This window comes from Brachypodium distachyon, chromosome 2 (genome assembly GCF_000005505.3).
Source record: "Brachypodium distachyon strain Bd21 chromosome 2, Brachypodium_distachyon_v3.0, whole genome shotgun sequence".
Taxonomy (NCBI): Eukaryota; Viridiplantae; Streptophyta; class Magnoliopsida; order Poales; family Poaceae; genus Brachypodium; species Brachypodium distachyon.
Genome location: NC_016132.3, coordinates 42527018 through 42539071, shown reverse-complemented (window position 1 = coordinate 42539071; position 12054 = coordinate 42527018). Strand labels below are relative to the sequence as shown.

General features: G+C 45.6%; 2 protein-coding genes and 2 long non-coding RNA genes across 5 annotated transcripts; 2 read left to right on the top strand and 2 right to left on the bottom strand.

Annotated features, from left to right (window-relative positions):
* Positions 1-1938: 1938 nt before the first annotated feature.
* On the bottom strand, positions 1939-2570 carry LOC112271071. The gene is made up of 2 exons (XR_002963869.1): positions 2341-2570; positions 1939-2183 (listed from the first exon to the last, which is right to left on the bottom strand). It is a non-coding gene; the product is annotated as an uncharacterized LOC112271071 (long non-coding RNA).
* Positions 2571-3263: 693 nt separating this feature from the next.
* On the top strand, positions 3264-7432 carry LOC100831546 (putative pentatricopeptide repeat-containing protein At5g09950). The gene is made up of 2 exons (XM_003569241.4): positions 3264-6548; positions 6623-7432. Exon 1 carries the CDS (start codon positions 3372-3374, stop codon positions 6534-6536), a length of 3165 nt encoding a protein of 1054 aa, XP_003569289.1. The 5' UTR covers positions 3264-3371; the 3' UTR covers positions 6537-6548; positions 6623-7432.
* LOC100831243 (light-harvesting complex-like protein OHP2, chloroplastic) lies at positions 7286-8688 on the bottom strand. The gene is made up of 2 exons (XM_003569240.4): positions 8105-8688; positions 7286-7560 (listed from the first exon to the last, which is right to left on the bottom strand). The coding sequence occupies exons 1-2, from the start codon at positions 8539-8541 to the stop codon at positions 7446-7448; spliced, it is 552 nt and encodes a 183-aa protein (XP_003569288.1). The 5' UTR covers positions 8542-8688; the 3' UTR covers positions 7286-7445.
* Positions 8689-8828: 140 nt separating this feature from the next.
* Positions 8829-10242, top strand: LOC106866271. 2 transcript variants are annotated; one of them, XR_002963582.1, is made up of 3 exons: positions 8829-9107; positions 9178-9362; positions 9582-10242. It is a non-coding gene; the product is annotated as an uncharacterized LOC106866271 (long non-coding RNA). The 2 variants fall into 2 exon arrangements; XR_001406455.2 differs by having other exon boundaries at positions 8829-9362; positions 9582-9697; positions 9956-10242.
* Positions 10243-12054: the final 1812 nt, after the last annotated feature.

Here is a 12054-nt window from a genome sequence, read left to right as displayed (position 1 = left end):
ATAATAGGAAGATTGTAAACATTAGCATTAGGGAACAAACAAGTCCAATAAGCGTTAGCCAAACATCTATCAATTCTTTCAAACACAAGCTTAGAAGAGAATCTTTTATTAGTCCAAGTATACGAAGGGCCATTATAGCCTAAATCAAAGAGCCCACACTTCTTGATAGAGGAATGAAAAGTAGACATGCGAGCATAATTTACATTATCATTACTTTTTACATGGGGATACATGAAAGCATTGAAGTCACCCATACAGAACATAGGGATATCCGGATTTTGAAGAACAAAAGAGTGGATTTCTCTCCACTGATCATCATCTTTACAGTGATAAGGATCACCATAAAGGCAAACTAGAGCATATGATTCTAAACTTTAACATGGAACACAGTAGCAAGGATTATATTAGGGGTACTACGTACAACATGCATCTCTATATCGTCGTCCCAAAGCAGCCATAAACCTCCAGATCTTCCATTAGATGGCACCACAAAACTATTTGCCATGGAAAATCTGTTAGTGAGATGGTTAGAGTTAAACCTAGAAGTTTTAGTTTCCGAAATAAAACATACCTTGGCTTGGGTTGATGATAAGAGCTTGGCAAGATACTGCATTTTGTTGCTGTCGAGGCTCTTGCCTATACCCTGACAGTTCCATGAAAGTAGACTCATTGTGACTGTGGCGCCTTTGAGGCTGGCGCTGCTGCCTGAAGTTCATCATTTTCACCATCTTCATTCATAATATTCATGTCCCTTGGCGAAGCATCCATAGCCATATTGGGTTGACTGGACGGTTCGGTTGGCTGGATTCCCCAATGTTGGTGACCTTGTGAATGTGGTCCCGCGGTTGAAGCCGTCCAATTTACTATCCAGTTGTGGTACTGCAGAGGATCTTGTCTGTCCTTTGTTGGAGCTGGTTCACTATTCACAAGAGGGGTAGGAAGCAGGTTTTCCTTCACAGTGTTGCTATCAATGGTATTAACACAAACTTTGGCTGGATGTATATTAGCTCCAAAAGAAAGTTCATTGTTACTGCTGGGCAGCTGAATATTTCCGGAGTTGTGAGCACTAACTTTGGGTCCATTTTCATCCCAACGCTTCCTGCGATGGACCCTTTTTCTTTTATCTGCATTCCTCAGGTGTCCTTCAGCTCTCGCTCCTCCTCCCGAACCTTCCGTGAATCTGAATGTTGGGTTGTCTTCCTCATTGAGTACAGGAGTGTCTATACCGAAGCAACTACCCTCTCCTTTGTCATAGCGCAACTGAGGCGGCTTGTATCTTTCATCAGATGATTTGGTAGGCTTCAAAGTTGCTGTGACTGAGTAGGCTGGGGAATGTGGAGGGGTAGAATGGATTCCAAATTCACTGTCTTTATCTCCATAGACTTGCTCATGCTGAGCCTAAGAGGGGAAGGTTGCTTGTCTTTTGGACAAAGGATCAATTGTTTGACTCACTGAGAGACTTTGTCTTTTGTAACACCAGTTAATGTGAACATCGTGTACTCAGCGGATGGCCGATAAACTTCTCACGTGGTTGTATGATGGCAGCAGATCGAAGGCGAAGAGAAACATACCAAATTAATGAATTCGGCCGTGAAGCAGGTAATTAATTAACCGCAAGAATAATAAGTTGTAATCAACAGCCGGCTACAAGCCTCGACGGCCAGTCTAATACTTACTCCGTTCCACAATTTTTGTCAAAATATTATATGTATTTAGACACTTTTTAGAGATAGATACACCCATTTTTGAGCAAATTTAAGACAAGAATTATGAAACAGAGAGAGTAGCTAGCATGTACAGCAGTGAGTTATTAAGATGTAGTATTATATTAGAACATGGTCCACATTTTAGTTTCACAAACAACCTAGGAGCTTGTGCTGCAGCTAGATATCAGCCTGCTTCCTCTTCTCTCCCCTCCAACTAAGCACAAATATTATATTTAAATTCTTATAGTCAGCCTATAGATCATTATTATTCTTGCTCTGATATGCACATAGATATACGGGAACAACGGTAGTACTCAACAACTTAAGTCTCTCTTTGTTCTGCCTAATTGCGAATATATATAGCCATATTACACCGGTGTTGGATATGTTCTGTGCAACTCGATCAGTGCAACACGTACGTGACGAAGAGTGCTGCGAGCATCAGCACGTACGCGACCCCTTGATCAATCGCCTTGGCTGTGAACCAACAAATGAAACACGTCAATCTTTTGCCTCGTTCAAAAAACAAAAACAAATGAAACACATTGTGATGAGTCATTTATTAGGCGAAGCGCAGGAAATAAGCAGGGTATTAATTAATTAGCCTGTAACTTAAAACTAATTTGTAACTCACCGTCGAATAATCTCCAATTGCTCGCCGGAGCGCGCTCGGCCGGGGCGCCGGAGGGGGTTACGTGGCTTTTTTGGCAGCTGGGCCGCAGCAGCAGCAGAAGCAGCGCCGCGGGGAACAGGTAGGCCAGCAGATGATCAGCCAGCCGCGCCATCAGCGAGCTCATCATGATCCAAGATTCCAAGGGCTGGATTACTCACTCGAGGCGTAGTAAGTAGATCGTCGTCGCAGCGGTGGTGCCGTCGCCCGTCGTCGCGGTTCATGTATTTATACACGCGGTGCATGCAGCGAGGCGAACTCCCGTTTAATGAGACGGGCCCACGTAAGCCGGCAGGTCGACCTCCATGTGGTCCCCGCGGGCGGAGGGGCGGGAGCTCGAGCACGCGCATGTCAAAGTTGGCGGGAGCGTACGTGGACACTGGCTCGCAGCCTCGCAGCGTGCAGACTATGCGCGTTTGCTTTTGTACGTGGACAAGGTCCATTGTTTCGCATCCCATGGCCGGTGTTGGCCATATGCAAAAACACTGTACATGTAGGAAAAATTCTACTACCTCAGCTACACCGTCCTGCACGTCGGAAAAAGACCAGACATTAATATTTTCCAGTTCAGTGATCAATCAGTGTGCTTATTGTCTTGAATGACCGGGTCATACAAGTCCGGCGGAGATTATCAAGAAGAAATAATACTACTACACCAAGGAATTACTGGTAATGATCTTGCCCGATGATTGTCAGCCCCTGCCCTAAAGTCTAAATACGGAGTAGTAGAGGCTGCACAGCCAGCCGTTTGACATTAACGGCTTGTTGGAAATGCTGAATAATTTGAACCCAGGGTAAAAAGGCAAACATTGTGGTTGTGGAGCGTAAAAAGTTTTTGCTGCAATGAACCGCCAAAATAGAGGGAAGCGAAGTCTCGAAATCAGCTGACGTTATCAGAGCAGCATCAAATTCAAATCCGGGTAGTAACGTTGACGCCTTCCCTAAATACGCTTTTGCTTCCCGTTTGACATTCTCTTCTCGGACCGCCGAGGCCCATGCACCGCAAGCTCCCGCCATTGCCTCACTTGGCACTCCGGTCCTCCTCCACCTCATCCTCCGCTTCGCCGCCGCCACCTCGCCGCCTGCCACCTCCCGTGCCACTTCGGGACCTCCTCGCCCACCGCCTCCCGCCTCCGCAAACCCCGCCTTCTCGCTCGCCGCCGCCGGTGCACCCTCACGCCGGCCTCCTCCTCCCTCGCCGCGGCGAAGAAGCCGCCCCGGAGAGACTCCACCTCGAGCTCGTAAAGCGAGGGCTCACCCATGACCTCTTCCTCTCCAACCATCTCGTCAACTTGTACGCCAAGGGCTCGCGTCTGGCCGCCGCGCGGCAGGTGTTCGACGGTATGCTGGAACGGAATGCCGTTTCCTGGACCTGCCTGGTATCGGGATACGTGCTTTCTGGGATCACAGACGAGGCCTTCCGGGTGTTCAAGGCAATGTTGTGGGAGGGTTCCGAGTTCAGCAGGCCCACACCATTTACATTCGGGAGCGTGCTCCGTGCATGCCAGGATGCCGGTCCAGACCTATTGGCCTTCGCGGTGCAGGTGCATGGGTTGGTCTCGAAGACTATTTATGCATCCAATACGACGGTTTGCAATGCTCTGATCTCGATGTATGGTAATTGCTCAGTTGGTCTGCCGCTGCAGGCGCAGCAGGTATTTGATACCACACCAGTCAGGGATCTCATCACATGGAACGCCTTGATGTCTGTGTATGCTAAGAAAGGATATGTGGTTTCGACATTTACCTTGTTCATGGCAATGCTGCATGATGACTCTGCAATTGAGTTGAGGCCAAATGAGCATACTTTTGGGAGCTTGATCACTGCAACATCTCTATCCTCATGCAGTTCAGGAGTGCTTGATCAAGTGTTCGCGAGGGTGCTCAAATCTGGCAGCTCAAGTGACCTCTATGTGGGGAGTGCTCTAGTTAGTGCATTTGCGAGACATGGCATGCTTGATGAAGCTAAGGACATTTTTATCAATTTGAAAGAGAGAAATGCAGTTACCTTGAATGGTTTGATAGTTGGCTTGGTCAAGCAGCACTGCAGTGAAGAAGCAGTGGGGATTTTCATGGGTACCAGGGATTCCTTTGTTGTCAATACAGACACATTTGTTGTATTGCTCAGTGCGGTAGCTGAGTTTTCTATACCAGAAGATGGGTTGATGAGAGGGAGGGAAGTCCATGGACATATTCTTAGGACTGGACTTATCGATTTGAAAATTGCTCTGAGTAATGGTCTGGTTAATATGTATGCCAAATGCGGTGCCATTGATAAAGCCTCTAGAGTTTTCAGGTTGCTGTGTGCTAGGGATCGGGTATCATGGAACACCATTATTTCAGTTCTTGATCAGAATGGTTTCTGTGAAGGAGCAATGATGAATTACTGTATGATGAGACAAGGTTGCATAAGTCCATCAAACTTTGCAGCAATTAGTGGCTTGAGTTCATGTGCAAGTTTGAGACTTTTGACTGCAGGCCAGCAAGTGCATTGTGATGCTGTAAAGTGGGGACTGGATTTAGATACCTCTGTTTCAAATGCACTGGTTAAAATGTATGGAGACTGCGGAGCTAGATCTGAGTCCTGGGAGATTTTCAACTCTATGGCTGAGCATGATATAGTCTCCTGGAATTCTATCATGGGTGTCATGGTCAGTTCGCACGCACCTACTGCTGAATCTGTAGAAGTTTTCTCCAATATGATGAGGAGTGGTTTAACCCCGAATAAGGTGACCTTTGTTAACTTATTGTCTGCTTTGTCTCCGTTATCTGTTCTTGAATTGGGAAAGCAGGTTCATGCTGTGGTGCTGAAGCATGGAGCTATAGAAGATAATGCAGTAGATAATGCGCTGATGTCATGTTATGCTAAGTCGGGAGACATGGACTCTTGTGAGCAGTTGTTTTCTAGTATGTCTGGCAGAAGGGATGCTGTCTCATGGAATTCCATGATTTCAGGGTATATCTATAACGGCCATCTGCAGGAGACTATGGACTGTGTTTGGCTTATGATGCACAGTAACCAAATGCTGGATTGCTGCACCTTCTCCATTGTACTGAATGCATGTGCCTCTGTGGCAGCATTGGAGCGTGGAATGGAGATGCATGCTTTTGGTATTAGGTCACAGTTGGAATCAGACGTCGTCGTTGAGAGTGCTCTTCTTGATATGTACTCCAAGTGTGGAAGGATAGATTATGCTTCAAAGGTGTTCAATTCCATGAGTCAGAAAAATGAGTTTTCATGGAACTCTATGATTTCTGGTTATGCGAGACATGGTCTTGGAGAGAAAGCTTTGGAGATCTTTGAAGAAATGCAGCGAAATGGAGCCTGTCCAGATCATGTCACATTTGTCAGTGTTCTATCTGCATGTAGTCATGCTGGATTGGTAGATAGAGGTCTAGATTACTTTGAAATGATGGAGGACCATGGTATACTACCTCATATTGAGCATTATTCCTGTGTTATAGACCTTCTTGGTCGAGCTGGTAAGCTCCTCAAGATACAAGAGTACATAAACAGAATGCCAATGAAACCAAATACTCTAATATGGAGGACTGTATTAGTTGCCTGTCGACAATCAAAGGACGGGGACAGGATAGATCTGGGGAAAGAAGCTTCAAGGATGCTTTTGGAATTAGAACCTCAAAATCCTGTGAACTATGTTCTTGCATCTAACTTTTATGCAGCAACTGGAAGGTGGGAAGATACAGCCAAAGCACGAGCTGCAATGGGTGGAGCAGCAATGAAAAAGGAGGCTGGTCAGAGTTGGGTAACGCTTGGTGATGGAGTTCATACCTTCATTGCTGGAGACAGATCACATCCGAACACCAAAGAAATATATGAAAAGCTGAATTTTTTGATTCAGAAGATAAAGAATGCAGGTTATGTTCCGATGACGGAGTTCGCCTTGTATGATCTTGAAGAAGAGAACAAAGAGGAATTGCTAAGCTATCATAGTGAAAAGCTTGCAGTTGCCTTTGTTTTGACTCGCTCCTCATCAGATGTCCCCATAAGAATCATGAAGAACCTTCGGGTTTGTGGAGATTGTCACACAGCTTTTAGATACATATCTCAGATTGTTTGCCGGCAAATCATTTTAAGGGATTCCATCCGATTTCATCATTTTGAGGATGGAAAGTGTTCTTGTGGGGATTACTGGTAGCTTTTTTGTAAGGTGATACCACCTCTTTGAATATTTTGGTACTGAACTACATACACGGTGTTCCTAACTTATACCTTGGATTCCAGGTTATCATTGCTAAAATACAGGTAATCTGTATACAGATCCAGTACCATGCATTTACCATTCCATTGCTTCGCTACTGGCAACTAATATTCCGTTCCTCCTGTCCCATTTGATTTTCAAAAAAATCACCAACCTTGCAAGTTGTGCATTATACTTGGTTTTTAATTCATATATTGGCGTCTAACATGCATATTGACACAATTGATATGGTATGCTGTTATGTGAAGACTCACATGTAGGTTAGGTTTAGCAATTTTGGTGTAAGTTTCTGTTGATCTGTTAGGACACTTCACAGAAGGTGTGATGCATTCTGAATAGATAGTTTTGTTCCACATTGAATAAATATTTCATATAGCTCATTTGGTGCCCGAGCCACCAGTGTGGCAGTTTGTAAGCCTGATTATATACTTAATAATGTGATTGTAGGAAGAAATATTGATTTATCTTTATTAAAGTATATGGACTGACTAACTTATTAAAGTATGTGGACTGACTAACTCATGTCACTCAAACTACATGAGTTGTTCTTCAGCAGAAAAGCTAAATTGTGATTGAAACCTTGTAATTGTGCATTTATTTCAGACAAGATTTTACCATGTATATACATCCTAATCAAATATTCAATTTATTCTCTGTGAGCAAATCCATGTACATAAACAAAGAAGAAAGCTGGAAAGTAGATTTTGCATTCATCAAAACTGACAGGACAGCACGAATGAAGCCAAGGATATACCAATCTGCAAGATTGATTTTTCTATATGTTGGATAAAAGATTATAGATTATACTTCAGACATATACATAACAACAACGCCAAACATCAGACATCAATCTAAATCCACAATTCCAAAATTGGAGAGAAGGATCTTCATTTGCTCGACGAAATCTGAGCCTGTAGCGTACTCAGTTAGCATCCCCACCGCAAACCCAAACATTGCCCATCTGCGAGATTGTTAACAACCAGAATCACCATACAGAAACAAGCAATCCTGGAATATTTATGGGCTGAAAACTTAAACTCCATAAGTCTACATCATCCTGCATTCTTAGCATGCTCACTGTAGTTACTAGTTGCCCGTATGGATTACAAGTACATAAGAGGAAAGGAATATTATTGTTTGGAGAAATGTTGTGCTGAACCTTGGTAACTCCTCTCGTGCAGTAACTTTACTATAACCTCGTTGTTAATGACTTGCAGACTTGATAAAGAACTAATTCGTTAACTAATCAATCACAAGTCTGTTTTTTGTTCAAGGGTGTGTCAGTGTGCCTTATTGCTGTTTGTTGCAAGCTTACACCATGATCATTCTGCCACTGATTTGCAATTTTGTACTCAATACATGTTCCTTCTTCGTGAACATTTTACTTCATTTCATCACCTTATTGCTAATTTGAAAAACTGTCTAACAAACCATGCACCTACTTTAAAGAACTGTCGGGTTCACAGTTTGATGCGTGTATATTGCAGGGGGGCGGAAAATCATACCTTCCATTGGCAATCTCATTCTTGGCCAGCCACCCAAAGAATGGCCCCTGGTTGGACTCCTCCAGCTTCTTCTTCTTGAAGTAGTCCTGTAGTTCCTTGGCCACCTTCCTCTGGTACTCGAACGTCACAAGCCCTCCCACCGGCGGCGTCCCCGCAGCAACCGGGGCCACCGCCGGCTTCGTCTCGGGAGGAGGCGTCGACGGCGCCGCGGGCTTCACCGGGGTCGGTGGCTGGGACAGACTCGGAGGCGTGGACAGAGCCGGGGCCTTGGGAGGCATAGGCGGCGGTGGCGACAGGGGAGGCGCCGCGGGTCTCCTGGGCCCCTCTGCCTTGGAGCTCCTGATCACAGCGAACGACCTGCACGCGCGGTGGGGAGGCGGCGGCGCGACGCGTCCCACCTTCACCTTGATGGATGGGATGGAAGGTGCCAAAGACATTGCTTCGTCTGAGCTGCCTTGCGCTCTTTGGCTCCTGGAGCTGAAGGGCAGCAAGGAACAGAGATACAGAGAGAGGGAAGAGGATGGGAGTTGGGAGGGAAGAAACGAACGCGTGGAGAAGGTTTGGACACACGCTGACGCGCCCGTTGTGGATAAGAGTGTGTGGTGCCAAGTTTTCTTCTCACCTCCTCTCCAAACAAGGGCGCCAACAAGACGTTTTGGGGGCGTGCGTGAAGTGCAAGTGCAAGTGCAAGAAGCAGCAGGTGTTACGATGGGCCAGTTGCGATTAGTTTGTGAGGTTTGCAGGGACTCGACATGGGCGCAGCACGTTCAGACATTCCTGGCCTGTGTTGGTGTTGCGATTGTCCCCGTCAGTCACATTGCAGAGTTTTTCCAGTTTTCTGAAACTACGGGACTTGCACAGGTGGAAAAGCTTGTAGTGTTTGTTTGTTTTCTATGCGAGGGTCTTCCTTTCCTCTGGTGGTGATCATGATTCTCGCCGTTGTTAATATGGAGCACTTTGATACGTTTGATTTAGGACAAAACTAAGACGTCTTATAAGAAAGGTAAATGATCTAATTCCTCTGATGGACCGATTCATCAGATTCATCCGGTGGTGCTTTGTCTGTCTCGCAGCATCACTCATTGTGGCCTTGTCGCCTCTGCAATCGCGCGCACCACTGCAGCTGCAGCTGCCGTTAGGTGCCGTGTTTCAACACTTTCGGTCGTCGCTGTTGCGCCCCCTTCTTTACCGGCCTTCGTTGCTACGCTTGCCGGCGATGCATCCTGCCGCAGGAACCACCAGCGTTGGAGAAAAAGAGGTTGGTGTTTTTTAACAACGGTGTTTCTAAATGCTACAAGTGTGCACAAGACATTACTGTTGCAGTGATTCTGAGTGTGTTCTGAGAATATTTGTTTCACTGCACATGCTGCATACGGGAATTTTTATGCTGCGATGGGTTTTGAGACCAATGCTGCGATGACTTTTATGCATGCGTGATATTTGATGTTGTGATAAGTTTTTGATGTTGCAAATGTAGGAAGAAAAAAAGATGCATGCAAGATCTGATACTGCAACCAGGGGATGGACGATATGTGATGCTGCAACAAGTGGACGGATGAGATTTGGTTGTAAAGGGAATTCACAGGACATGAGGTTACAGATCAACCGACTGACCCCTCGTTTTTTCTTTTAAATTAATTGATGCCTCGTTTGAATGGACTGAAGTAAGAAATTTCATTGAATTGCATACAAGATGGAACGCATATCAACTAGCAGAATTTTAAATCGTATGGCAACATTGCATCAATATAAATTTCATTGAATTGCCTACAAGATGGAACACATATCATTGCATTGCATACAAGATCGAACATATACATTGAAATGCATACTAACACCTATTGTCGACAGTTTTGTGAAGGAGCAAAAGGTGGTCAGTGACGATGCAGGCCGAGGAACAAGATACAATGTGCTTGTCGATACACGGCGTAGGTCAGTGTTGTAACAACCTATATAAAAGCTAGCATGCACACCATTTTCCCTAGCTACCTCTTGCAAAATTTCCAATCTTAGAGTATGGGCCGTATATGGTGGATAACCTGCGAAAGAAAAGAGGTGAATCAGTAATGTCGTGTCTTAGGGACTCTTCTTCCAAACAAGCTTTTTATTGATCATACATCTATATGTACTATCGGTTACTTAGTTAAACTTAATAAAAAGCAAAACCTCCGACAAGTCTTAAAAGTATGGCATCAGCGCTGTAGCAGAACAACTGTGACGCCTCGCCGTGTGTGAGCGTCGGACAAGGCACTGTCCACCTTGTTGGCGTGTTTTAAGTATGAAGCGTCAGAGGTGTGCTTGTGTGTGCTTGTCACCTCTGACGTTTATTATGTCATGAAACGACATTATAAGTGAGAACGTGCCAGGAGCATGCCACCTCTACCATCTCCTCTGACACTTCTTTTATGAATGTGTCACATATGAGTTGAGTACCTGGCCTGTCGGAAATGGTCGCTGACACACCAATATATGGAGAGATAGAGATTGCCATGGTTGATGGCCAAACCTCTCGGTATAGCTCCCCCTCTGTCTACCCCAATGGTCCCGTCCACACACACGTCCCAGCTGCCTTTTATTAATCCCCTGACACTAGTACTAATTAGCAGATGCTTCTCTCTCCCACCTCCAATCCCTGCGTCCCTCTCCCCTCTCTCTCGCTCACCCGGCAGGAAAATAGCTTTTCTTCCCAACAGCAAGCAAGCTAGTGCTAGTGCTGAAGAGAGTGAGTGCCCCGCAGGCCACGCCGAGGAGGCTCGCGGCAGGGACACCAAGGTGTGTTGCGGCGGTCAAGCAAGGCGCCGCCTGCGCCCGTCGCCCGCCCTCCTGGCCGCTCGAGCTCTCAGCGTCGTATCTTCTGCTCCGGCTGCCGGCCTTGGGATTTGATGGTTTCGTTTTGAATCTTGTACTATGATCTTGCTTGCTTTTGGATCATACGATTTCTTTTGGAATGTTTGTGCTGTGATTTTTTAGTATCATCATGTGCGGCAGATGTCATGTACTTATTTTTCGTGTTACTCGGTGCTTTAGGTATCTTCTAAAATTTGTTAGATCTATGTACGATCAAGACTGACGAGGTACCTAAAAATTGTTAAGCACATGTGATGCACCTGTTGAAAAATTAAGCAATTTCGAGAATAATAATTCAATAAATAATTTCAGAATATAGATCATGACGACAGTACCAACTAACAGATGCATCTCAAAAATGCTAGAAGTATTAAACAGCCCAACGAACAGCAATATGAACTCGCAAATCATAACTAAACAACAGATCGAATCACAATGTACGTACTGTTGCGGTGGAGAGGAAGCCGTTGCTATTGTGTTCGCTTGACGAAGTTGACGAAGAAGACGGCGGCGCGTCGCGCACCCGCCGGTTCGAGGAGGTAGACGACCCGTGGTTGTAGGGAAGCGAGCAGTCACGCGGAGCATTCCTAAAAACCTTATTCACCCTCTCCCGTACAGGATCGCAAAGACGAAAGGTTCCAGAGACCTGCTCTCCCGATCGCTGGTGCACGTCGGCGCTCGGGATGGAGTAGATTACGACGACGACGCAAAAGCGAGAGACATGCGAAATCCTAACTCGGTTGTGTTGCGTACCCATCGGAGGGACGGAGCGGCTGTATATATAGTCACGCAGGTATAGGTCGGTTCGGTTTAGGAAACCTGAACCGACTCCACAAAATCTGCACGCGTCCGTAACAGATTCAAAAAATACCTCGCATGCGTGACAAAAAGATAAGAAGCCCCGACCCGGCATACGGTGTTGGTGAAGATTTGCTGCCCGTAAAACCGAAGCGACTCAAGACTTTCTCAACATAGTGGGATTGCAACAAAGTAATTCCACTCTCATCTTTAACTAACTTAATGTTAAGAATAACATCAGCCTCTCCCAGATCTTTCATATCAAAGCAATTTGATAGAAACGACTTGACCTGATTTATCACTTT

What these genes read in the sequence shown, in the direction of transcription:
- LOC100831243 (XM_003569240.4), bottom strand. Translation starts at nt 8,541, where the DNA reads ATGTCTTTGGCACCTTCCATCCCATCCATCAAGGTGAAGGTGGGACGC. An exon ending in AATGAGATTGCCAATGGAAG is followed by an intron (nt 7,561 to 8,104) that starts GTATGATTTTCC and finishes ACAATCTCGCAG; the next exon opens with ATGGGCAATGTTTGGGTTTG.
- LOC100831546 (XM_003569241.4), top strand. Translation starts at nt 3,372, where the DNA reads ATGCACCGCAAGCTCCCGCCATTGCCTCACTTGGCACTCCGGTCCTCC.